Source organism: Vanellus vanellus (assembly GCF_965231255.1).
Source record: "Vanellus vanellus genome assembly, chromosome: 1".
Taxonomy (NCBI): Eukaryota; Metazoa; Chordata; class Aves; order Charadriiformes; family Charadriidae; genus Vanellus; species Vanellus vanellus.
In genome coordinates, this window is record NC_138905.1 from 50,700,408 (window position 1) to 50,726,523 (window position 26,116).

Sequence of the window (26,116 nt, forward strand, 5' to 3'; positions counted from 1 at the left end):
TTTGAAATAACAAAGCTTCCCACACAACAAAAAACTAACCCTATCAGGGTGCGTTGCCCTATTAAGAATCACAAGAGATTATTAAATATATCATTTTTTCAATCATGATCAGACAATGTGATATAAAATCAGACTGACGACGGCACGAGGGAATTTATATCATTTCTCCATATTTTTTCCACAGTTTTCAGCCTGCGAAATGCTTTCCTAATACAGCATGAAAATAGGTATCGTCAGTGCATAGCAGTTTTCTTGCTGCAAGCTCAGACAGAGACTGCCAAGGTAAGTAGCACACCTTTATTTTTCTTCTCTGATTACAAAACTACACTTTCCCTAAAGGATGATCTCAGCCTAAAAGTGGCCATGCTGTGCTAAGAATCCATTACAGTTGTGACATTTGACCAAAACCAAAACAAAACAAGACCCCAGTCCTCTGGCTCACACATTTGTTACAGAATATTCACTGTTGAACATGTACCAATTTAATATCAAGGTTGACAGCAGGCCGTATTCATGTTGAAAAACATTATCATTTCTGATTGCTAAAAAAGACAGAAAAAAATAAGCGCCACAGAAACGAAGACAGTCAGCCCCTCCAGAGAAGTCAACAGCAAAACAACCCCACCCCGCCCAACTCATGCAGTAGTGCTCAGATCCAAAAACTGCATCGTGCTCATCTATGCACAACACACATCTCGCAATTTCAGATTGAACAGATGGTATGATAAATTCCACTGTTATATAAATTTACCCCTCATTTTCACACCACCTCACATTTCTAGTAACAGCGCTGCATATAACATCGGAAAGTGTGGTAGGCATTTCACAGAAGTATTCTTTTTCCTCCTGTAAGTTGAATTTCATTCTCTAATACCTAATGAACAGAAATTTGGCTACCACTAATACTAATTCTTAAAAGTAAATCACAGTAGATAGACTTTTTCAGGGAGAAGCAACGAGTGAATTCTTTCCATTTCCAAGTCACTGGTTGGTACTTGGAATAAGTGTCTACTACAGGTATCTATTCGATAAATCTTTACCTTTTCCTGTTATTGAAATATCACCTTTCCCTTCCAAAGCTGCCTTCATACCAGCTGGCTACCATCTTCTCAATGTCTCCCAAGTCCAGTTTATCAAAGGAGAAAACCCTGCAGTGAAAGGTTCTTGGATGTGGTGGCATTACTGTGTTTCGTTGAATTCAGGCACTCTGAGCCCTAGGAAAGGGAGACTTTCCAGCACTGGTTGAATGAAGTCAACTACCTTATTCCAGCTCCCAAGAAGCCCAATCTCAGCATGATCAATATATTTTTTAAAGAAACTTTGCTAGCCAAGATGAGCTCACGGGTTTAGCTGATGTGATTCTGCAAGGCAGAAAGGAAGATGATCTGGACAAGATTGATAGCGGTGAGGACCATCAGAGCAGAGCCTCAAGCTAGCTAAGCTTTATCAAAAGGGAGACAGCAAACTGAATGGAGCCATGTGTCATATTCCCCTTGACTCATCCCAAGCAGAGGGCTGTTACACTGCGAGCTGACTCTTACATCTCCTGATTTTTTGCAAAATGCCTCAGCTCCCGGCTCCCTCGGGAAGCCCAGGCTCACCCTGCCCGCCTGCCCCTCACCGCCATACTGCGCTCTGCCGACTGCACGGGGAGCGCACGCAACACACAATGTCGGTGCAGCGAATCCCTCACCCCATTCCCACCTGTCCCTCAGAGACCCAACACTCAGCAGACACGTGAAAACACAGACCTGCAATACACTCCTGTTGCTCATCCCACCCTTACCACTGTCCCTCTGTTCTCTTTCCCCCATCCCCTGCTCTCCTCCCTGAGCCTTGAAAAGTTCAACAGCTTAAATCCTGCCTCCACGGGTCCACAACTGCCTATGTAACCACCACCACCACCCTGCGCATCAGACCCTCCTCCACCAGCAGCTCCAGGGGGGCCAGAGCAACCACCCCATGCCGAAGCCAGGCTCTGCCAGGCACATGCAGCCTCTTCTCATGTCCCCTGCTGGGACTCCTTAGACCTGTAGGTCATCCAATTTCTCTCTCCAGCTTTCTATTTTTCAAAGCAATGTTTTTGACCCGTTCTGGGTTCAAAAACACACAAGAAATAACCAGATGGGCCAGTAACAAAATTTACACATACCAGCGTAGCATGAAGTAGGACAGGCTGCCCCTTCCCATGCGTTTCTACTCTTTGCATCAATGCTCAGTGTCTCTACGTGCATTACAGCTGGGAGAGCAGCTCCTGACTAGGCAAAATCAAAACCCTGGGGTGGGAGAAGCACAGCTAGACCGTAAGCTTGTGTTACTGCCAACGAATTTGTAATGTGTAATCATAGCAATTCTGAGACAACTCAGCTCCCGCTACTCAGACCATCCGGACCAGCAAAGAGAGAAGGACGTTACGTATTTTAAATCCATCTCTCCAGCCATTACCCCCTTGGCCCTCATACCTGGATGACAGCAGACAGAGCTGAATGCTGTCAGCGTGATGCTAGAAACTGAAATTCATGTGGCAGCACATGACAGATCTCGGAGGGTGACAGAACTTGTGAAGCTGATAGCAGTAGGGCTGTCTTAATCAGAGGAACAGGGAGCCCAAACTGCAGGGACAGCATTAAACTAATAAATATTACACAAAAATGGGTAAAACGGCCTGCAGCAAACTTTACCATTACAAGCAAACAGAGCGTTAAAATCCTACCTTCCAACCAAAAAGGAAACCTTCACTGGAAATCCCTGACCCCGGGCACAGGCTCCAGTAGGGCGCAGTGGCCTGAGCAACTGGGAGAACCTCAGTTCCGGGATAATTCATGTTCATTTCACGAATTATGAGCAGGGGCCTCAAGAAAGGCTAAATAAAACTAAAGGCTCTGGGTGTTTAGTTATCTAAATTACTGGAACTTTTTTAGATTGTCTTGGTTTACAAATTATTTTTTCATGTTACAGAAAACGTGGATGTCACAGATAGAAACGGCAATCTCCAATTACACTGTGCAACATGAAACCAAGAAAAGCACTGCTTTCTGCTCCCCAGCCGAATCCTCTGAAATTTAATAATGCCAGCACAGCACCAACAGAGCCAGTGGAAGACTACTGTGGCAATAACACAGTTATTTCTCCCAGCATGCCTTAAGTTTCTGAAGCTAACAGATTTCTGACTTGTCTAGACAGAAGTGAGGAGTTTTGACCACAGGATGCAGGAATAAACTGGAAAGGGAAAATGAGCCATGCAATAAATGTATCGCTCTCGGACACCCCTTTGCTCCAGCTAGCTGAAGGGTCATACCATCCAAGGAATAATACAGCTTGTCATTTCCTAGAAAGTAGGACAGGGGAAGAAACATACGTTGGTGCGGACAACTCATTCACCAGAAAAGCCTAGAAGGGTTATTCCAAGATCATTCAAACTGTATTAATAAATTTCATGAAATTAAAATTGTGTAGCCATAGCTCCCAATAGTTATGCCTCTTTACCTTCTAAACTATAATATCACAAGATGTTTTATGCATTAACATTGAGCTTGTGGAGGCAGATCAGCAAAAACATATATTGTGTTGACTGCCCATTAATTTTTAAAATGAGATTATTTCAATTCCTTTGAAAAAGGTCACAATTACATACAATGTTCAGTTAAACTAGAGATGCTACAGAATATATAAAAAGAAAGAACACAAGTACAATGATGCCCTGCTTTATCGGGATTTTTTTTAACCCGAGGTTTTTTACCACTTTAATAACAGCAGATCTGTCATTATGCATTGTTTACACCCACTGCAGCTTTTAGAGTTCAAGTGTTTCACAAACTTGAGCGTTCCTTTTGCATCAAACCATTCAACACTTCACTGCTATCCCAGATCTGTGGTCCACAAAGCAGAAGCGTGCCCTTGTTAATCACTTAATTTTGATCACTTTATTTTCCCCCTTTTTTGAGGTACTGGAAGAGACCCACAGAACAGCCTGAAACTGCTTACCACAACATTCATGCAAGTTGCTACCACAGAGGGAAGGTGCTCTCACCAGGTTGGCTTTGGCTAACGCCCTGAGATTAGCCACAGTCAGGAGAGAAAGGGAAACTTCCCTAAAACCCCTCTCAGTGACACTATCACTTCTCCCACTTCTCGTCCTCAATCAACTAGTCTCCCTCAGCAGCAAATTTAGCCCTTGGAATATCTCCTCAGTGTCAGCAATTGCTTTAGGGGGAGCTGAACAGAGAAGCCACACAGGCGAGGACTACGCTGAAGAATGTAGGAGTGCCATTCCGGTTGTTCGCATTATTCACAGGGAAGTCAGCATTCACTTCGCATTCACCTCTACTCCACAATCCAACTAGTCATGAGTTCAAGCATTGCCCCTAACCCCGCTCCTCCCCAGCTCCACCCATGAAGATACGGTGGTACATTTTATCCACTTGAGCTGGTTCACCTGTACATACAAGCTACAGTCTGGAGGCTGTATATATGTACGTACTTACCTGGTTCGGCACCCTCCAGATGCAACCTAGGCCCCTGCGGGACACATTCCTGCTCTTCCCCCTCTGCCTGCGACGGGCGAGTTTTTGTCACAGCTTCCTGGGAAAGGAACAGCCACTCAGGCTCCATACCAAGTGGTGAATGTGTAAGGCAGAAGAGAGTGGAAAGAGCAGATGAGAGCGGAAAGAGCAGATCTGCTCCAGGACACCACGCAAGCTGCAACCACTTAGCCACAACTTGCCTTACACAGCTGTGCTCAATCTCCCTGACCCCAAGCCCAGCTGCACAACATGTCACACCCTCCCCCTTCCACCCCTGGTGCCTCACCAGAACCTCACAGTATCTTGAAATCAGCACCGATAGGACAGCTATGTCAAGCCCAGAGAAGTCACACCTAACAGACTAAGCTCTGCACTTTGTGCGCTGGCAGAATTGAGAGGGTGTTTTGTCTTTCTGTGTATTTTTGCCAAAATGACTAAGTAGTCCCAAAGATTCAGTATTTCCTGGAGGTCAGCACATCTCCAAGGAGGACACCCCAGGGGAAGGAAGTACTCACACACAAGCTGTCTTTAAGGAGACGTAAGCTCAACAGGCTCTTCTCCATGCTCTGGAGAGAAAGATGCCTCAGAAAGCAGTCGAGGCAGAAATTAACTTCACAACTCAAATTGCCTTCAGAGGAGACCTCTTCTCTCCATATTTCTCCACTGTCTACACAGAGCCCCTAGGAAGATCTGCTTCAATAGCTAAACACATTTTTTGTGATTGCCCCCACAATTCCACAGTGGCTTTGTCATGGGACTGATCACACACACATTAATCACCTGGCTTCTCTCTGCAAGGCAGCTCCACCATGAAAGGTTTCCATCTGACAAGCAAGCCCTTTGTTAATCTAAAGAACTAAAACGAGTGCTCCTTCCAAGTCCTCCAGTTATGCCAGTTATCCCACTGCACTGAACGCGATGTCTGAACACAGCCAGCGACAGAAAGAGTTTAATTGAAGGCGGGATACCCACCAGCCTTGTGCAATTATTGGGAATGGAAAAAATGCTCTGAATTTAACCTGTGAAAAAACAGATTTGAAAAACAGTCATTATCACTGCCTCCTCAGGAACGTGAAAGCTTTTCTTGCAGCTCCCCACAAGTCTAAAACTGGAGTGTTTAGCTTGTTCTTAGATGTGTGGCTTCCCAAAAGTTTCTTTGTAAAATTGTATATCCCCCATTTCAAAGTAGCTTTGCTGTCTGAAAAGCAACGAGATAGTTTTGAATGACAGAACTGGTCTATTAGAAAGGTCTATTTTTTTTTTATTGTCATTAATCATTCCTTTAGCAGGTTAGAAAACAAAAATGACATTTCAATAACATTTCATCATAGTTTATACAGAACCGGTTGATGCATGGTGTCATCTTCTCACCCAAATCCACAGCCGCCTTCCAAATCGCAGATTTTAGGAATTACAGTGCACGCTGGACTAAATTCTTTCACAATGTAAGGCACAACTACATGATCACAAGTAGTAAACACAAACACTGAAAATAGAACTTAAGAGAATTGAACTTCAATTAAAAAGAAACAAAACCAAAACACACTCATGCAAAAAAAAAAAAAAAACCCAAAACTATCTACACCTACCAAGATGGTATGATACAGTTTAAAAGAAGTGCAGTACTCTCTGTAGATAAAACTGCAACATAAGGCTATTATAATACATTGCTTCTAAATACTGGATAAGAACTTAAAACTTTTTCCATTTATATTTTATACAATTATACAGAAATTAAGCTGTATGAGCAATATTCACATCTGCAATAATAAACTGATTGTTAAAATTCAGAAAAGAGGCAAACAATGTAATTTGTGGCACACATCCATTACAGAATACCATTCATCAAGTTCACGTCTCGAGTACTGAAGAAAAAAAAAAATGACTAAATTAATGGTACATTTGGTGAATGAGGCTATCTATAGCCAACCGACAAAGCTGCATACAAAATTGTTTTTACCCAGCAGACTGTGATTATGAAAGCTTGTGGGTATGATTTATTTCCTGTCCAGCAGCTAGGGTTTGCAAGACTGAAACTACAGAAGTTAAAAGAATACAACAGAGTTTACAGTAACTTGAAACTATTGGGTACTTTCAAACACATTAAAAAAAAAAAAAAAGACTTAACCTTTTTCCTTTTTGGTGATAAACTGTTGCAATTTTGGCATTCACTATAACTTATACATAACGTGACAGTGAGCAAACCTTATTAAACATACCTAATGTTTGAATTTCACACTGAGAGGTAGTTTAAATGAAATCTTACGTAACAGCATCAAATGGTGGGGTTTTATGATTTTTTTTTTTTGTGATTTTTTTTTTCTTTTCTTACAAAAGTGACAAATCCTATACAAGCAGCATTTTGGACACATTACTATAAAAAGTTCTGGTATTTGCTAACCCAGCGAGACATTCTTTCAAACATCCCTTTTGAGCCAGGAATCAAGCTTTAGCGTGATACAACGGAGTACTTTGCCATAAAGCCAACAGCAGGAGCCTGGACCTGCCAGCACTGGCCTGTTGACATATAAGGATGAACACTCTTTCCCAGCCCTCTTTACCCAAAAAAGGCAGGAAATACAGATGAATTTGGTTTTAGTTTAGGTCATAGGGGGAGGAAAAATTGGAAAACACGCCTACCGGGCTTCTGCTTTCATAGCAACGTTGATCCAAAAGGGTTAGCAGGGCTTCAGGAATCTTCAGATGAGCAGATAACTCCTGTATCTGCTGTACAGTGAGTGCATAGTATGTGGTGAGCTACAGACAAAAGGCAGAATTTATTACCTTAACTAGTACCTATCCTCTTCATTATTGTGATCTTAAGTGGCATCTAATGTTCTCTCTAAAGATGCAACTCTTTATTCAGTGCTCCTTAAAAAAAAAAAAAAAAAACACCACCAAACAAACCACCACCCCAAAAATACCCCCAAAACTGAGTTTCTGTGGAGGGATTTTACTAGCCAATTATTGCTGGTTTTGAAAAGTACACCACTTAGTGCTTTTGGAGAGGCTGTGATTGGACAATAATTTTAAACGTATCTTAGAAGGGGTGCTGAGGTCGACTTCAAAAATTAAGAACTGAACAACTGGCAAGACCCTTGAAAATACATGAAATCCATGTTTTCCCATATTATAATCTTAAAACGAAGCTCTACAAAACCAACATGTGCGTGACTACATGGGTTTTGTTGTTACATATGCTCTCAGACAATGATCGCATTTTTGGTGCAAGGGAATTATGAGTGCAATTCTTACTTAGCAAGGGGCCAAATATCAAACAGTAAAAAAATCCAACTGAAGATAAACCTTCTGTCCATTGATTACAACTAACACATACAACGCCAGTGATGCTGTTCCACTTACTGTAGATTATATCAGTCAGACAGCAAAAAGTGCATAGTGCAAATGACAGTGTGGTTTCCTAGTCCTCCCTCCAAGAATATGAGTGGGAGGGGTGATACTTGGAGGAGTAATTTATCAGTTTCAACATACTCAAACCATGGTATCATTCTTCTTGGCATAGTTTATGTTCTGTTTGAACTTAAGCTCCAGCAGTTTCCTGTCTGCCACTGAGTACCGGTCATAAGTCTTTAAAGTTTTGCAAAAAGCATTTGTTCTCACTTTGCAAATGCATTTAACAATCCAGAAAGGTACTTGAGTTTTCCAGGTCCCTTCTTTAGGAATGTCACTTCTCTTACACCTAGCATGAGAGACTCAATCGTTCTTGCTAATCTAATACAAGCACAGCAAGGTTACTTCACGCTTCTGCTCCCAAATCCCTTCTTGCTTCACTGAGAAAGCTTTTCCAGTGAGGATTCTCAAATAATCCTAATCGTCCCAAACCCAACAAAAATAGTTATTCATTGTTCTTGTGTACCTAGCACTCCACACTCCATGGCAACTTGGTTACTTGACACCTTCAAAAAACAGAGGAAAAAACCCACGCTATACCCTAGAGCCTTGGACTCTCGTGCCAGAGAGTGAAGCCAGCTGAAAAATGAGATCCCTCTAAACCTCTTGCCTCTGTTGGAAGCTGCAGCAGAAAATTCCTTTTGTCTCTTCATCTGCAGACAGTAACTTTTCCTACTGCGACTCATTAATTTTATCCTCTGTTCAACCTTTGCAGAAAGGGGAAGATTGCTGGAGGGAAGGAATACATGGGGAGAAGAAATAACAGTGAAGCACAGCCAGCTAAGATCAAAAGCCTGCCACTGACCTCTGCAACGCTACCTGCCTCCAGAGGGCTTGCAGGACAGAAGTATGAAGTATGTAATGCTGACACGAGGCTGCAGTAGAACAGTAGGATTTGGCATTTTGGAGGCAACAACGCAAGGGATTGCAGCTCTTTGACTGGAAAGAGAGGTGATGTCTCCAGGAAGTTAAAGAACCTCTCCCCGCCCTTAATAAGACTATCCTTTACACTTTTCTGATTGTGTCCATAGTTTGTCTCAGCCCACATAGCAGCTGGTCCCTCATATTCTGCTCCCCAAGCAATTCTGAATGTGGATGGAGTGTCCTGCAGAGGGGACAGTTCCAGGAACAAACCCCACACTTCACCATCCCAGTTCCTGATGCGATGGTAAATGGCTAGTAAGCAAAGGCAGCTTGAGGATCCCACACACCTACCGGTTGGAGCGCTGGTTTTGCCATTATTTCCACCTCTTGCTCTCTAATGGCCTCTCCTCAGTGAATCAGAGCAATTTGGTTCTTGCCAGAGGCTGCGAAAACACACCACTGTGCATCCTCCCGTTCCAAGGCTTTAGTCTCTTCTGTCATTTTATTATTTTTTCCCTCTGTTTCTGTGTTCGCAGCCTGAAACATCAGTGCATTAAACTATTTTGTCTGGAATCCTTTAACTCAGCATCATAAAAGTTACCAGGCTTTTTACTAGGTTTTCCTATTATTTATATTTTAAAGCCGTGCAACAAAAATCCCACATTCCTACTGAAACATGCCCATCAAAACAGTCAGACTCTGCAAGCAGATTTATAAATACAAAGCTTTTCACCTTCCAGTTTCCCTTATTATGTATCTCATAGGTCATTTTATTGAGCTTGAGCACAACTTCCAACCTGGCAATGAGGCCGAGAGCATTATAGGGTCTATTACACCATCAACTTGTCAACAAATACAGACCAGCACTAAGAATCATAAGCACAAAAGAAGGAGCATAAGATTCAGCAACGGAGTCATAAACTTACTCCAGTGAAAAGCTGTAGAAATCCTGACCTATTGTTGCAGACTCAAAGCTCAAGCATGAAAGCTTCTACCCTACCACTGTTCCTCCAGATTTTAACAATCACTGTTTCTACAAACATATATTTGAAAAGCATTTCCGTCCCCTCAAAAAAATTGGTCATATAAGCTTGTCAGCAAAAAGCAACCTTCAGAAATCAAGCCGGTTTTGCCCCTGAAGCTGAGGAGCTCCAGACCAAGGTCTGATCTGGGGTCAACCAACTACACCGCTTCAGCAGCCAGCTGAGTGAGGTGACTCTGCTTGTCTTTACACAAAGGGATCCTAAAAGGCTGAATTAAGAACAACTCTAGTAGAGCTTCTACCACTTCCTCTTTACTGCAGAGCTCTCTCCTCGACTTTCACGCATTCCCATTCACAAGCAAAATGCCTGAACACAAGTGAGTCTTTTAACCATTTTCCTAGCTGAGAGATTTCCCTCTTCCTCTGTCTCATGTGTTTTGTCCTTATGCAGTCATGAGAAGCTTCTCTCTTCCCTCTCTCCACGTGGTTGTCCTTCACCCCGAGAGCAGCACAAGGCTCTGTGTGTCACACCACAGGGCAGAGCGCACCCAGGCTGGAACGCGACTGTCACATCTTTATCGTTCCCACATTTCTGAAGTCACATGCAAGACCAAGAAAAGCTCGAAAGCAAACTCGTCGGATTCTCTCCATAAATAAATCAGTAGAAAAAAAATTCCCAGAGGCAGAGATTCTGTTCATATTTTCTATTCAAAATATTCTTATGCCAAACAGTTACACTGACAAGGAGAAACAGCGAGTCCAGGGGCTCTGTTCATATGGAATCGTTGCAGCAATTCTTTCTTTTGGGCACGCAACTCAAGTTTGAACCAGAAAAGCAGGTCAGTATTTCACACAAAGCAGTGTTGTAGCCCAAACCCTTTTACAGTGAGGAGAACTAGTCACATAATTCAGCTGGCTTTTGGGAAATAGTTTAATTTTAAGAAAACTCCTTGAGGAAGACTCTTTGAGGCTGCAAATATAGAACCAGACAGGTAAGCTAAGAAGGGATATGAAACATATAGATCACTACTTCTGGAGAAGAGGGAATAAGACATTTTTTCACTTGAGAGTACATCAGGACTAGCCATTTTTCATAAGAGACTCTTCTTCATTCACTTATAGAGCTGTCAATAGATAAAAGGAAACAAACCTGCATAACGATGGCTAAGCTTCCATCATTGTGACAGAATTTGATTCCTTACCTCAGGCAAAAAATAGAGGAATTCAGGACGCAGTTCTTATCTCTGAACAGCTGGCAAAATTTTATAAGACCAGAAGGGGTGTGGGGAATTTATTAGGGTATTTAAGACAAAGGGTCCCTAGATATCAGAAGGCATAACCCCCAATTGGAAGAAATAACCTTAACAGTGTTGAAATACCAGACACAAAAGGGAAGAAAAGTTAGAGACAGGCAGGCAAGAACGAACAGATTTAAATAAAATCACAACAAAAAAAGAGTTTGGAGCCTACATGAACTCTACAAGAAACCTCTGTTGCAAGCAGAGAAAAGAAAATATGAATAAATATCTAAAGACATATATATTGGCCTCTTATTTAGAGCTGTTTGGCTTATAACTAAGCCAGTAGCAGGAGATTCACACCACCGTTCTAAGCAGACTAAATCATATACCTAACATAACATTTAAGACCCCTCACTAATGGGGGTCAGATGGAGCAATGGAAAAATGAGACTTGATAGGTGTAGCAGGAGTTCAGCTTCTTCCACCAAAAGCTGAGGGAAGGGACAGAAGAAAAGGTCAGATAAACTGCAGCAGTCTCAAAAAGGCTTTTTCTTAGTAGGCTACCTAGTGTGGAAAGTTTGGATCTCCCTTAGAAGCACAAGGACCTCTCAGGGCTTCCAGAGTACCAGCAGGGGAAAGAGATGAGCTACAGGCTACTGCCAGTATTCTTTGTTTGCTTTTTATAACCCACATATAAGGGTCTCCGGAATATTAAAGTCCATCAACCAAATATGTAAAAGCAAAACCAATCGGGATGGAATATTGTAATGTATTGTGTAATAGTCCTACAATGCCAGCTAAACTTTGTCTCATCTTTTGTTCACACATACTCTCTCTCAGGCACACACACACACAAACTATGCGATACAGTATGTGTAAAGATGTTCCAGCATCCAAGCACTGTAGCTGGATAAGGACTTGGGTGCTGACACTACAACAAGTTCTAAGTGGGCAAATAAAACTGCATTGGATTCGAGTCCAGCTGTTACCCTCACTGTGGAGTTTGAACTTTAAAGAGAAGAGTCTAAGAACCACAGAGATAGAAAGAAAACAAAATCACAAGGGGTTATAAAAGAACATCAGATATGCAATCAAATGCAACAATTAGTTATGCTTTTACAGCAACATTTGATACATAAAATCCTCACAAGTTTTTGCATCTTCCTTTTTCTTTGAAGGAAACAAGAATAAACTGCAATATCACATAAACGCTGTTTCTCTTGAACAAAAAAATAAAAGATAAAAAAATACATTGTTACTCCTCTGTTTAAACTTTATTTACAAATAACTGGGTATTTCTAAACTAGACATAGAAGCTCTTTCCAGGATAAATGGCAATAAGCTATGGATGATCTGAGCCCATGTCTCACAAAAAATACAATAGTTTTACTTCGTATCAATAAACATTTTAAAATATACTAAATTTTGCCAAGTGTTACAATCATTGTCCAAACTGAATAGTAGTCTGAGTGCTGAACGAAGTGCATCAACAGAAATTATAAGTTTTAGTGTAACATTTCTTTGTCACTCACGATAGCCAGTTATCCTTGCAAGTCATTAAAGCAAGTATCACAGACTCGGACAGGCTTCTTGGAAGAAGGAGTTAAGGCATTCTTTGCTGAGCACTCGGCACAAAAGATATTTCCACACTGTCTACAGTGATGCTGTGAAAAAGAAGAAACGTTTATGCTGAACATCAATGACCGGGCATTGATCACTAACAGAGATCACTATCATGTCAAGTCAACTCTCATGTTTCAGAAGTCAGTTTGAACTAGCAAACAGTAGTTACAGAGCACACAGAAGGCCATAGGAGTAAATAATTTCTAAAGAGTATAGGAGTAAAATATTCAGAAGTGCTTCACTGAGTTGGGAGACTATACCAGTTTTGGAAATGAACTGGTTGAAGTTCATCCTCCTCTTGAACTTGTTCTGGTCACAGAAAACATGTTCTTCTTACATGTAACTACCTGCTTTCACATTGAGAAGTATCCTTGAATAAAAGGATCCAGCAGCCTTTGTTCAAAGACTACCCAAAAACGTTACTGAAATAACGCAGGACAGGGAGAGAGACCCAAGACCAAGTCAGGAAGCACTGCAGAACGAACCTCGTGAATATCCCTCATCTACTTCACTGGCATGTCACTTGTTGGAGGGATGGTAATCTTTGGATGAAGGGCAAACCCTGCCAATTGAAGGATGCTAACATCTTAGTTGACCACAGCTGTTTTTACAAAGATGTTCTGACTACAGACCTAAAACACATCCAGTTGTTTCTTCTGTTCCGTGCCTAGTTAGCATTTAGAAATAAATAGTCACAAAGCACCAGATCATGTTGATGCCTCGTTTTCACATATAACTAGTTTCAAGAAATGTACGTTCCTTTTATACCTATAAATCCAGTTCAGACTAGTTATAAATAAGTTTACTGTAAATACCCTTAAAACAGTGTAATTTTGCTTGCTCACTTAGGGGATTGAACTATTTTAATACTGTTTGTAAACTGATGCTGTTAAAATGGCAAAAGGATCATGAATATAGTAAGCTCCACAAACTTTATTTTTAATATTTAAGGCACTGCAAGCAATAATTGTATTCTGAGATGTCCTGAGTATCACAGCACTACTAAGGCCATTTTCTGAAGTTCATATCCCATCTCAGAGTTTGAAAACAACAGAAAAAGAAAATCCCCACAGACACACAGTAAAACACACCTACCCTTCTCACTGTCACCGAAAAGCCTTTTCCACAGGCCATACAATTCTGTACGTCATTGTCTTCCGCCCACTTCCTGTTGAGAGCTTGGGTTTGTTTGATCTATATGGAAGATACAAAAAAAAAAAGGCAGGGTTTTTTTTTAAATGCATGTCTAATTCCTACTAATTTCCTCTGTTTTCACTGCACACACTACCCAGTGCAGTATGAAAGCACCAATTCTGCCATAATACTTAGAGCTTATATTTGTTCAGAGAGAAAATCTTCCAAGTTTCAAAACTATGAGCAGATACAAGAACACACAGACGCAATATGGCTCTCATACACCACAAGCATAACTTCTGGATTGGCAGTAACCCACCACCAATCTGACACAAACTTGAAATTCTCCTAAGTTTCCCACACAAAGAATCAACAGGTTTAATTGTTACAAATGAAATTGTACCTGTAATGACTGGTTTTCTCGGCCAAGTTCCTGCATTGCAGCAGTAGTGTTGTCCAGCTTTTTCTTCATTTCTACAAGTTTGGCTTGAAGCTTTTCAATTTCTCCCTCACTTTTTATACACCTGAGGAAAAATAGTAAGTAGTCAGCTCAAAGCATATAAGGCAAATGTACACTGCCTCCTTTGGGCAGGCTGTCATGTCTGAGAAGTTACTCTCATAAAATCCAGCCAAAAATATCCTTGCTGTGAAGATTTCTTGGATGCCTTCACTGGAAAAATGTTCTGTTGGAACAATCGGGTTAAGATTATCTGGCATTGCCCCCAAATATCTGTGGCTTATTAATACCTGGAGTTACTCAGGGACAGTACTGAATGCAGTCCGTCAACAGTAAGCCCCGATAAGTAGTACCCCTGTGCAACAGGACACTCTCACAAACCAGCTGCAGCAGATCAGGTCACACAACAGAGCAGAAAATAAACCTTTTTCTTTTAGCAAGGCCACCTCCCCTCAGCTGAAATTCAGTTAACTGTCGAAAGCCAAATTTCAAAGGCTGTTTTTCTGCCAAGCTGTAAACGGCTACTGGACGAGTTCAGCACAGTACGGCAAGGGATTGCCAAAGAATGAGGATCTCATTGATTGAGATCCCATCCTTTCCCAAGGTCTACTGCTTAAAAACCAAATCAGCCAGCTTGAGAGTATCAAAAAAAGTTTTCCACTCTGCCTTCACCAAACATGTCAGGAAACAAGGACAAAGAAAGTTTCCTGTCTCACAGGTGTTTCTTCTACCCTTGTAATCACTGTTTTCAGGCAACTCCCACTGCCTTGCATGCCTCCTGCTGCCTGAAGAAAAGGCGCTCTGCTTAGCTAAGACTTAAATGTATTGCAGAGACAACAGCAGTACTGCAGAAAAGACTGTAGGTTTTCAGGAGGAAGAAAATGCATCCTGTGTGAACATTAGCCTATCTAATCCAATTACACATTCCATCTCCTAAGATTGAGCAGTGGGCATACCTGGAAGTCCCTAAGCAAATTCTATGTTATTGGAGGCTAGTACTAAGGAGTCTTTTCCAGGGTTCTGGATGACTAGTGCATCCGCTCTGATTGAGTCAAGGTAGCAGAGCCTCAGAGTGATGGACAAGGACAGTTAACTCAGGCAAGAGAAGCTCTCTCTGTCAGGCCTCGCAAGGTTCACACAACAGATGATATGAGAAGCCACAACCTACACACCTCAAAGTTCAGAGGAGCCCAATGGATTTAGAAGGCTCTTACAGACGGGCATAAATCTTCAAGCACAAGCACAGAGGTGTAGCTTTGGTGATAAGTAAGGTCTCGGTAAGCCTGCCTGATTTTCTACAAAACAGTCACCCTGTCAAAGCCCACAAAGAGCACAGTTTTCTCCCAACACCCCTTGCTGTGCTTTGGCAGGGACAACAGAAGGTTGCACTCTGGAAACTGCACCCACAGGCACTAGGAACAAACAGGGATTTAAATAAAGCACGCACAGAGAATCCTGAATCAACTGAAACAACTTTTCAGTGTGAGGCTATCCATTTCCCAAACTATGCTTCCACATCATCATGACCACAGCTTACCTCTCCAGCAACGCCCTTCTCTCATCCTGATTATTCTGCACTGTTGCTTCCAAGACAGCAATATCCCCACGTAAATCATCCGTCTGTTTCTCCAGCTCACTCACTCGCCTCTGACTGCTTTGCCACTCTTTCTTCATGGTAGCCAGGTTTTCATTCAGAGCTGTGACCTGCATGGTGAGCTTTGTCTCCTTTTCCTCATGCTTCCGGTTTGCTTCTTCTTTCTCTTTTTTCTCTGTGTGCTAAGAAAACAACGGAACAATGAAAAAAAAAAAAACCTTCCAAGTATTCTTTCCCTATTCGCTACATTTAATTGAGGCAAAGAATCTTACTGTACCAGAATCACTACTTTTAATCATCAAACTCTATTAGACAAGGCTGTAATCCAACTGAATTTCCCTACACTATTAAATGCTTAAAAGATTTCTGACTTTGCTATTTAAAAATTAATGTAATGTGAAACTAAAGTCAACTCTTTGCTTCCTCTCTGTCCCTGAAAGAATCCAAAGGCGTGTTCACAAAACAAGTCTTCTATTCTCAAACATACTAACCAGTTTAGCTTCAATTTCAGCACATTCTTTCTTCAGCTCCTCTTCTCTCTTTTTCAGCTGATCTTTTACATCTTGATGGTTTTTTTTCTCTTGTTCCAGAGCTGAATTTATCTTATCTATTTTGCCCTGCAGCTCTAATTTCTGTTGAATCAATAGCTGTTTTGCATCCTTGAGATTTGCCACCTCCTGTTAGGACACAGAGCTCAAAGTTAAACTAGCAACATTGAAAGTGTAAATGATTTAAATTCAAAACTACTGTAAATCTTTCTAATGAGAGGACAGCAATAATTTTTAGTTTTATCATCGGAAAAAAGGATGATTTTATAGCACAAAGTATCACTGATTTCCATAATCAAAGATTTTTAAACTTATACCTATATTATGAACAACATTTGATTTTTAAAGTAACTTTAATGTATGTTTCTACTAAAGTAGTAGAAGCTCTGTTGGATCGTTTTCTACAGTTCTTTGAAAAGATAGGTCCATTGCCATTTTCTAGAGTCTGTTCTAAAATTTACTTCACACTGTTCTCTGGTTGCAATACTGAGGTTAAAAGCATCATAATGACAATGTAAAAAACAAACACTGACGGAAGAAAGCTGGTTTCTGTTAGTCATAAATGTATAAATAATTACCCTATGTTTTAAGCAAGTAGGATGATACATTTGGTTTTAAATATTAGTTTTACTTGTTCTTCTGTAATAAAACATAAAAAATCCTGAAGTAGAACAGTTAGTTAAATTTATAGTAATCATTTTCCTTAAAATTACACAGCCAAGCATGCAGGTACTAACAGACTAATACAGGTTGCTATTTTTCCATAAATCAAAACGTGTGTCACAAATTAAAACCAAACCAAAGACAGCAAGAGAACATATACTGAGGACAGGGGGATGCCCTATAGGTGCGTATCTACCCATTCCATGGCAGGACATGGGAAACAGTAGAAGCCTTCAGGAGACAATTTGTTTTAGTCTGATTGCTTGTAGGGAGATCAAGAGATGAATATTAAGCTGCCATTGGTGCGCACACATTTTATATACATCTTTATAAATTTTCTTCTTTAGAATAGAGCTTTTAGGAATGACATGAATTTTCATTACATTTCCCCAAAAATCCAAGAAAGTACTAGGCATAGATTGCTTGACAGAAACAAAGGACAGACTTCTATTTAAAAATAAGAGACGATTTTCTAGACACTGAAGAACAAAAGAACATCTGAAACTCGTAAGATATGTTACTTTCTTTTTATTAGCATTTAGGGACTGTACCTTCATTTATACTTGTGCAGCAACTTAAACCCTGTGTGCTTAACAGATGCAAATGTAACTACTAATAGTAGAATATGGAAAACACAAACTGTGACCTTTTAGGAGTGTTCGTTTCTACAGAGAATAAAAAACGAAACACATAGAATGTGGTGAGAAATAGTCTGTTTTACTGAAGACTAAAAGTTATTTCATTAGAGCCTCCAAACTTTTACTCTTTGGAGAGCTCATTTGATTGCTATGATTTTGGAAGAGAGTTAGTCTTTTATGAAGCTCCTGACATTGTTTCTTCCCAGACTGTGACTTTTTAAGACATTTTAAGAAACCACAGCACATCAATGGAGTTTCAACTCTACCACGCATCCTTGAGAAGTACCAGATGTGTGTAGAATATCTGGGAAACTTCACATTCCTGACACTTTTGGACATCTTTTCTGCACTTCAGAATAGTCAAGCCAGGGTATGTACAGTGGAACAGAAGAAAAGCCAGGACATATAACCCATCCTGAACCTAAGACAAGTTATGTGGTCTTCTTGGTCAAGAACACTGGGCACCGGTGCTCCAGGATTATCACTAATCAAGTCAGCATTGCTCAGGAACCTCAACAAAATCTGCTTTGGTTCCCTTACCTGTAATACTGATATTTACAGCAACCATCTTTGCAAAGCCATTCCAGATAACATCTATTGAGTAGGCACATATTTCTTATGAGATAACCAACCACATGAAGACTCAGTTTGTCTCAATATACCTTCTCAAATTCTTGCTTGCAGGCTCTAAGCTCTTCACCCAGCTTGGCACTTTCTTTTTCAAGTCTACTCCTTATTTCCTGGAGCTCTGTTGTTTTACATTTTTCATTAGCCAAGTCTTTTTCTTTCAAAATCTTGAAGAGAAATAAAAAGTGTTAGAAAAGTTACTTCTTCCAAGTTCACAAAATAAAAGAAAACAACCAAACAAAAAAATATCCAGGGACCAAAACCTACTTGGAGGCTTTGTAATTAAGGGGAAACAACTGCCACCTATCTCTATCCACAGTTTGTAGTGCAAACAACTAGCAGCATGTTTGCAGTTTATATTTAAAATTAATATCGTTTCTCCACCTGTCTAGCCACTTAGAACAAATTAACAGCCTATTTTGAACCAAATTGAATTCAACTGTCTGTTAAAAGTCTTTGCACCACAGTTTCAGTAAAACTGCCATTGCTATAAGCTACAACAGTACTACGCCCTCAAAATATCCCTTGTTTAGAGATGTAACAGAAATTAATAAAGGGTGCCTTCATGGGGTGGATATGCCTGTGTGAAGATTTCAAAAGACAGAGGCACTTACCCTGTCATTTTGAAGATCCTGTAACATTTTGGTCTTCTCACCCAGCTGCTGCTCCTTCTTTGATGCATCCTGCTCCAGTGTAGACTTTGCTTTCTTCAGTTCCTGAATCTGCTGATTATTGCTAGCAATACGATTTCTGCTGGAAACTAATTCTTCTTGAGCTAGAGCAAGTTTCTCTTCTGTGGACTAATTACAAAAAGAGTTCTGCAATTTATCTGTCAGTATAAGAGCTTCAGATACTCAACAGTCACTTAAACATTTTCCACATGGAAAAAAAAACGTTATCTAGCGTGCAACATTTAGCTTCAAATGTTGAGAAAGCGTAGTTACAGAAAATTCTAGGTTATGAGGTTACCTTAAGTAAAAAGAAACTACCCCAGTACCATTTCCAGCAGCAATACCTTACTGTACATATTCCAGCTTGCATCCTTCCACAGAGAAAAGGTGAAAACATACAAAAGGGCAGCGAATGAAAGGTGACTGATGAGAAGAGAATGAACTTGAATTTCCTCACGCAAATTTATTTTATTCTCTGGGCAAATCAACTGCTCTATAACTCTAGACAGCTGTTACTTAAGAGGCAGGGAAGCTATACTGTGAAGATTTCAAAAGTCATTCAATGCTATTTTTTTTACCAATGACTTAACGAAGCTAGTGCTAGGACAATTGTAAAATTTTTGAAAATCCTAAAGCGAAAGGTACAACCTAACAATGCTAATATCGGGACAAAACATTTCAAAATCTCAACTGCATCAACATTCTAAACACAAAATTTAAACTTCCACTCAAAATCTACTACAGACGATATTTTAATTTGCCTCCAACTCTCCCCATTACCCAGGAAAAGAACTTGGGTTTATCTCTCCACAACAGGTCACAAAAACCCAAGAAACAACATAAAACTTGCACCCAAGGCTCATTCTATTTGCTCACAGCAAAGTCAAACTTCAGGGTTGTTCTTGAGTTAGTATTCTGGAGGTTGTTTTTTTTTTTTTTTTTAAAGCCTTTGGCTTAGGCAAGGACTAGCTCCACTTAGAAGCATGTTCTTTCACAAAGAACCAATGAGAAATAAAAATAACAAACTCATACTTCACTCCTCCAAAATATTGGTATTTCAGGGAATTTTTTGGTGCTAAGATACAGAATGAGGTGAGATTTATTAGTAGTAATAAGTTTGTTACCTTCAGTGCACCAGTAAGGATTTAAATTCTTTCAAAGCAAACTAAATTCTTTTTGAAGCTCTTACATAAATCCTAATCAAACCTCTTGTTGAGGGTTAGTGATTTTAAAAGGAACAATAAGCACAACTTTGACTTCACTTAATTGCGCATATATATGCATATAGCCACTACCACACTGATTTAAAAAATTGATTTCTGATGCCTCCTAACCCTCTCTTGTAATGTCTAAAGTATTTTGACTGTAGAGTTAGACTTAGTTTGAAACACCAATGATGGAATACTGCTGATTCAACAGCATTTTCAACCACCCCAGTGGCTCTTAAACAGCTTACACTGGCTTTTAAAATTAATTTGCAGACAAATTATTTTATTTCCTTTCTGAGCTATTAGAGTTTACTACTTCACAAGGTGTTAACACAGAATTTTTTTAAGCAAAATAGTAGGTGCTTTTACAATTTCAAGTTTTCAGCAGGGTGGGTCTTTCAGAAAGCAAAATTATCCCTCTCTGCTCCACTGTGGGCAGTGGAGTACCATATTTTCCTAAGAATGAGAAAGGATATGTGAAGCATCATCATATAACATCTTCACAGGAAAACCCAATGGTCTCTGCAGTTTTAGAGAGAAATATATTGAAGCTACAGCTTTTATTCAAATTTGTTTCCCGTAGAAGAAATGTGATTACACCCAATTTGTTAGCACAGAATAATGAAATTCGATGAAGTGGATAGTAAAACCCAAATTAAAACCCTTACCCAGGGGATATTCCTCTCTCAACAGCCCCCCTCCCCCAGTGTCTGTACTAGACAGGTTATCTCATTGTATCTGTACCTAGGCTAAGACAACGTAAACGCTCTTATGAGGCCTACTCTGCACTGTATTATGCACAAACAGTCCACAAGGAGAGACATGAAATTATCCACAGATGCTAACCTCATCTCTCTTCACTTCCTAAGAAGGGTTACACTGACTGTAGGCAACTAAGCTCCTGACTTACAGACTTGAGGTTTGGCAGCATGAATATTGTCCCAGAACATCCACTGAAGATATGCTGACAGCAATGCCAATATTGGAGGCAAGAAACATTCTTTTGAGAACACAGAGGAAACCAGGATTGACTACAAAAAGCACAAATGCCAAGACTGAAGGATACTTGGCAGAGCTCAGGAGAGCAGGATTCACACAAAGTATGTTTGCACTAACTCAAAATCAAGGCAAAAATAACAGCTCTGCATTTTTGTTAATGCTTCTATATAAAAAACATTTAATGTTTTGTGTGTGTATACAAAAAATATTTATATATTATATACACACAGGTATTTGTATATATGTGTGTATACAAAAAATATTTAGGGGTAGTCTTGTTTAATTATATACATTCTTTTTTATCAAAAACTATAGCTTTCACAAGCATTCGAACCCTGCCCAATTTCTTTTTCCAGTCACAGAGACAAAAATGTATGGGTGTAGTTACTGTTATAGACGGGACATTTTTAAACCAAAGTAAATTTGCAGCAAATAGTATCCATAAAATTATAACGACATTCTCGCTGCCAATTTTATTACAACACTTCTCACTTTCCCTCTGCAAGACTTAAGGCTTCAAAGTTTGCAGCTGGCTACAGCTACATAAAGAGCATCTTCTGTTACTGCACCAGAAACCAGGATTCAGCCGTGCTGCTGGCACTCCAGAGGGCAGCTGCCCGCTCTGCAGGTCGGTCTCCTGCCATGCTGTACCTCCAACTGCAAAACTTCACTTTTCAGTCCCACCTCAGTCTCCCTCCCAGCCGGAGATGAGCCAGCGATCGCAGCAGTGATATTCCGACCAGATGCCAGCAGATGGTGCTCTGTCTCCAGCCCAACTTCTGCCATCCCCTCCCAGGAACCTCACCTACCACCCTACTCCCGTCACCCATACGCTGTATGGCCTTTTACGATCTATCCCCACGCCTGAAACCTCAGCCTCACCAACAGCACGGTGCTACACCATGTGAGAGTGTTTAAGCTTTCCCTTTTAGTATTTTTAACTTAAGAAAACCTAGCGCTGCTAGGATCTCACAATACGGCGTGGCTGTGCCTGTCCTGAACAATGCTGGGCTTCAAACTGTGCTGGCTCAACACAGCTGGGCAGAGATTTCCTCTCTCTACTAAAAATACTGCGCAGAAAGACCTAAGCTCACCTTACATAGAAGTTTTAAAAACTTCTATTACTGCCTACTAGTAAGATTAAGACCAATCTGAACCCTAGCCCACCCATCAGCTTCGGTTCCGGACTTCAATCAAAATCCATAGCTCTGGCTCAAATTATCTCCCTTTATTAAGTAACTCACCCAAGGCAAAACATAATCCAGACAACTGACTTTGAATTCGACTGTGAAACTCTACCATAAAGTTCTTCTGACTTGAGTGGTATTTTGATATTCAGCTCTCAAGAATAACATTATCGTGCTGAGGCTTTACTGACTGTGCTTTTTCCTTTGTGGTCTTCTAAGACAAGGTATCACTGCATCGTTAGGTCAACATTGCAATGAGGCAAGCACATCCACAACTAAAGATCAGCTCCCCATCTTTTCCCTCTTCTACATTTTACAGAAAAAAGCTGTGGCGAGCAGACCTCACTAATACTAATTAATATATGTTTTTTTAAATTTTTTTTAAAATCGAGCAAACAGCCTCCAAGTTGGTGCATCACTTGCACCGAGGACCCCAATCTTCCTCAGGCTCTCTAAGCTCCACAGAGACTTACATAGTAAATCAAGTTACCTGACTGCTCATCTTGAAAACCTTGTTTTTCTGTTGCCATCACCTTATTTTACCTTTTTGCATAGATGTTCTCTCTCTCTCTCTTGCTACCATGCCCATTCAGGTTTAAAATCATGTGGGACACCTACTGTCCTATTTTATACTTGCCAGAACTAGAGGTCATCAAGCTGGTTTAATAATACTTATTCAGAGCTATTTTTGAAACAAAAGATACTTAAACGAAAACTATACCAAAAAAAAACCCCAGTTACTGAGCACATCCACTGCTTTTACAGGTCATTGCATTATCAAGTGTTGATCTAAATGCATTGCAGGAAATTAACTCACAGAGGTACATGTGCTATAGTAACTAACTGTAAGAAAGAGTATGTTTAAACCACCTTTGCTTGTTAATCATGACAAAGTTCTTCACGTTTTTACATAGTGGTTCAACCAAGCAGCACTGATAAGTAAAGCTTCTGCAACCTGCAGGGAAATGCAGCAGGTAATCTAATACTTCAGAGGAGGAGTATGAGTAATAAAACTCCAATGGCCTATATGTAAAGGAGCTATTTCTCTTTTTCTTAAAATAACCCCAAACCTGGAGTTTGGCTAGGGCTCCACAGCTCACATGGACCTATCTGAAACAGCCACAAGACCTTTAATGATTTCAGCAGTGGGACTGCAAGGCCCCCACTGGGACAGGTGAAAGGGAGCTCTGAAATCTAAGCAGTCACCAATGGCTCCCGTTATACATAATGAAGCAAACAGAAGCTGACATCTAAAACAGATCAGATGATCTGTCCTCCCAAGGCCCTATTTCTCTCCATAAACTTCAGAAGAGCCTAAAACAACAGTGTCAGACAGACAGAGAAAGCTGGAGTGGGATTCACCTGAAGAGAAAAGTGCCAAAACTACACATCTTGCCAGTAGACAGGCAGTCTCTGCTGCTTATTACCTCCTGGGACTAACTGGAGCACTGGCATGAAGGAGGGCAGCAATAAAAAAGGACAAAAAAAACCCTTACTGACTGACTCAGCTCTCAGCTATACCTCTTTGAAGGCACTACCCCCTACTACCAAACCAGATAAATTCAGTTTAGGAATAGCAAAAACTTCCAAGTTCAGACACCTGTATTCCAAGCGGGTCCCTAAACCTACTGTTTCTATTGGTCTGACATCTCTGAAAATTTACAATCAGCCTGGAAGAAGCAGAAGGGTCAAGGACATGGAAAAAGACTGACAACTACAATTCTAGTTACATCATCTAGAAGATGGCAGTTATTCACATGCTGGCAGAGACTTTGCCCTAATTAGCTATGCTATTTAAATTAGTTGAAAGCTACAGTATATAGCAAGAAAAGGCAACACAAAAACTTAACTCTTAAAAGAATACGGAAATAAATCATCTGTCACTTTGCTCCCCCAGCTCAGATTGCTGCTGCACAAATGGAAGAGTAGTTCAGGTAAGCTGGCAAATACCCTTGGCTTTAAATTAGTTTCAGGATGTCATCTGTCCCAGGGGAAGGGATTGAACAGCACTAAATTCTATATATAGCAGAAGAGCTTTTTTTCCTCCTATACAGTTCTTGCACTATTTCTTGTTCTTCAAAATGAATATAAAGAGATCTACTAAGTCACATATGGCATTCAAATGACTGTAAGTACCTTAAGGTCTTGCCTGGTTGCCAGCAGCTCAGATTCTTTCCCATAAAGGTCCAGCTGCAGCTTCTCCATGTTTTCCTTATGTTTTTCATGGGTCTTCTGTAAGTCTGCTAGCTTGACTTTCTCTGCTTTAAGCTCCTGCGCTGACAAAATAGACTGTTGTTGCAGTTTATTCTCCAGTTCTGCCTGAAACATAAGCATAGGAAGTTTCAATTACAGTTACAGACAGTAAAGTAAGCTTAATCATTTCAATAAACTGTATATCCACTGCAAGATGAGATTTTTTTTCCACTTATGAAATAGCGGTTCAGTAATCTCATGTTTGTGATTTTACAGCAATTAATTTAACAACAAAATTTAATTCATGTCAAAAGACTAAATGAAACACATTAAGGTCAAACATCAAAAATCTATATAATGTTTCCAAGTTCTAAGGTTTCCACAGACTGACTAAAGCACAAATATGATCATGTAGCATAGGGCAGCCAAAGCTGGAGCAACATTTAACCATGCGTGGCACACAACAAAACATTCCCTAATGTTTTAAGACATTTGAACTCTTTCCATCATGGTTTAGGAGCTTCATGCTGTCGCTCAGATAAATTCTTTTAGTATAATAAGAGAAGACTTGGTTTATAACTGCCATGGACATTCCAAAACACTGCAGAGTTTGTCGAAACTTCTCTCAGAAAACTCCACTGCTTCACAAGAAAATGGCAGCTCTTGCCTCATAGCATGCTCCCAAAGCAAAATAAACACATTCAATCTAGCCATTTTTATCACTTTATTGAAAGTAAATTCAGTAAATACAGAATGCATATGTCAGCACTGGTTCTATTGTTGTTGATATTTCAATCTCCAACAGCATCTGAAGACCTTATTTCCACATCCTGACCTTATGATTTCCAAAAAGACTACAGCAAATAGCTGTTTATCACAAAGATACTGACATAAAAGCTGCAGCATTTATCAGAGAAATTTACATTCATTTTCTGAATGGAATAAGAGAGGCCAGCCTTACCTTTTCTAAAAGGGCGGTTTTTAATTCAGCTTGCAGTGTCTCACTATGTTTTTTCTTCTGCTCAAAAGATTCCTTTAACTCTCTCAGCTTTCCCTGGAGATGTTGCTCGCTTTTTTCTTTCTCTTTCAGAAGACCCTGAATTTCCAGTACTTGCGCTCGTGCTGAATCAAGTTCTATCGACAACTGCTTAGAAATCTATATTCAAAAAATATTAAATAACTGTATATAATTTTAATTTAAATCACTGTTTGTGCACATGCTGTAGTATGTGAAACTGCCTGTTGAACTATGTGCACGACAAATTACGTAGTAAAGCAAACAGATAATTTCACAGATGAAAAACTGGGTTTTTCATGAAAAGCTGTTAAAGCTGAAGATATTCTTTCAGGAAATCAGCTCCCAAAGGACTGCTAGAAGTTGTGGAGAATCCCCTGATTGTAGGAATCCGAAAGGCTTGCCCTACTCTACTCCTCTCTAGGCATCTGCTAGTTTCCTCTGCTAGTTTCCTCTGCCAGAGATTACATACCAGGCTATACCTTTCTTGTGATCCAGTATGTCCGCTCTTACGTTTTTACAAAGAGCTGCAGATCAT

At 40.3% G+C, this 26,116-nt stretch overlaps 2 protein-coding genes across 4 annotated transcripts in view; one reads left to right on the plus strand and one right to left on the minus strand.

The window, feature by feature from the left end:
- PLEKHG7 (pleckstrin homology and RhoGEF domain containing G7) overlaps nt 1–3,066 on the plus strand; it is a gene marked incomplete at both ends in the record, with an annotated part of 35,102 nt that extends 32,036 nt beyond the window's left edge. The window contains 2 exons of the mRNA XM_082497702.1: nt 185–282; nt 2,959–3,066. Of these exons, the coding sequence (XP_082353828.1) occupies nt 185–282; nt 2,959–3,066 (206 nt within the window). The remainder of the gene's footprint in view (nt 1–184; nt 283–2,958) is intronic.
- Nucleotides 1–26,116, minus strand: part of EEA1 (early endosome antigen 1) — a 211,486-nt gene that overhangs the window by 126,404 nt on the left and 58,966 nt on the right. Inside the window, exons 22-30 of one of the 3 annotated variants that reach the window (XM_082479107.1) lie at nt 25,525–25,719; nt 24,507–24,689; nt 18,920–19,105; nt 18,341–18,472; nt 16,321–16,506; nt 15,773–16,011; nt 14,182–14,302; nt 13,740–13,838; nt 12,554–12,685 (exon numbers count right to left, since the gene is read on the minus strand). In XM_082479107.1, the coding sequence (XP_082335233.1) occupies nt 12,563–12,685; nt 13,740–13,838; nt 14,182–14,302; nt 15,773–16,011; nt 16,321–16,506; nt 18,341–18,472; nt 18,920–19,105; nt 24,507–24,689; nt 25,525–25,719 (1,464 nt within the window). In that variant the 3' untranslated portion in view covers nt 12,554–12,562. Of the gene's footprint in view, nt 1–12,286; nt 12,686–13,739; nt 13,839–14,181; nt 14,303–15,772; nt 16,012–16,320; nt 16,507–18,340; nt 18,473–18,919; nt 19,106–24,506; nt 24,690–25,524; nt 25,720–26,116 lie in introns of those variants that run through there. The other 2 variants (XM_082479106.1, XM_082479108.1) reach the window with 2 other exon arrangements.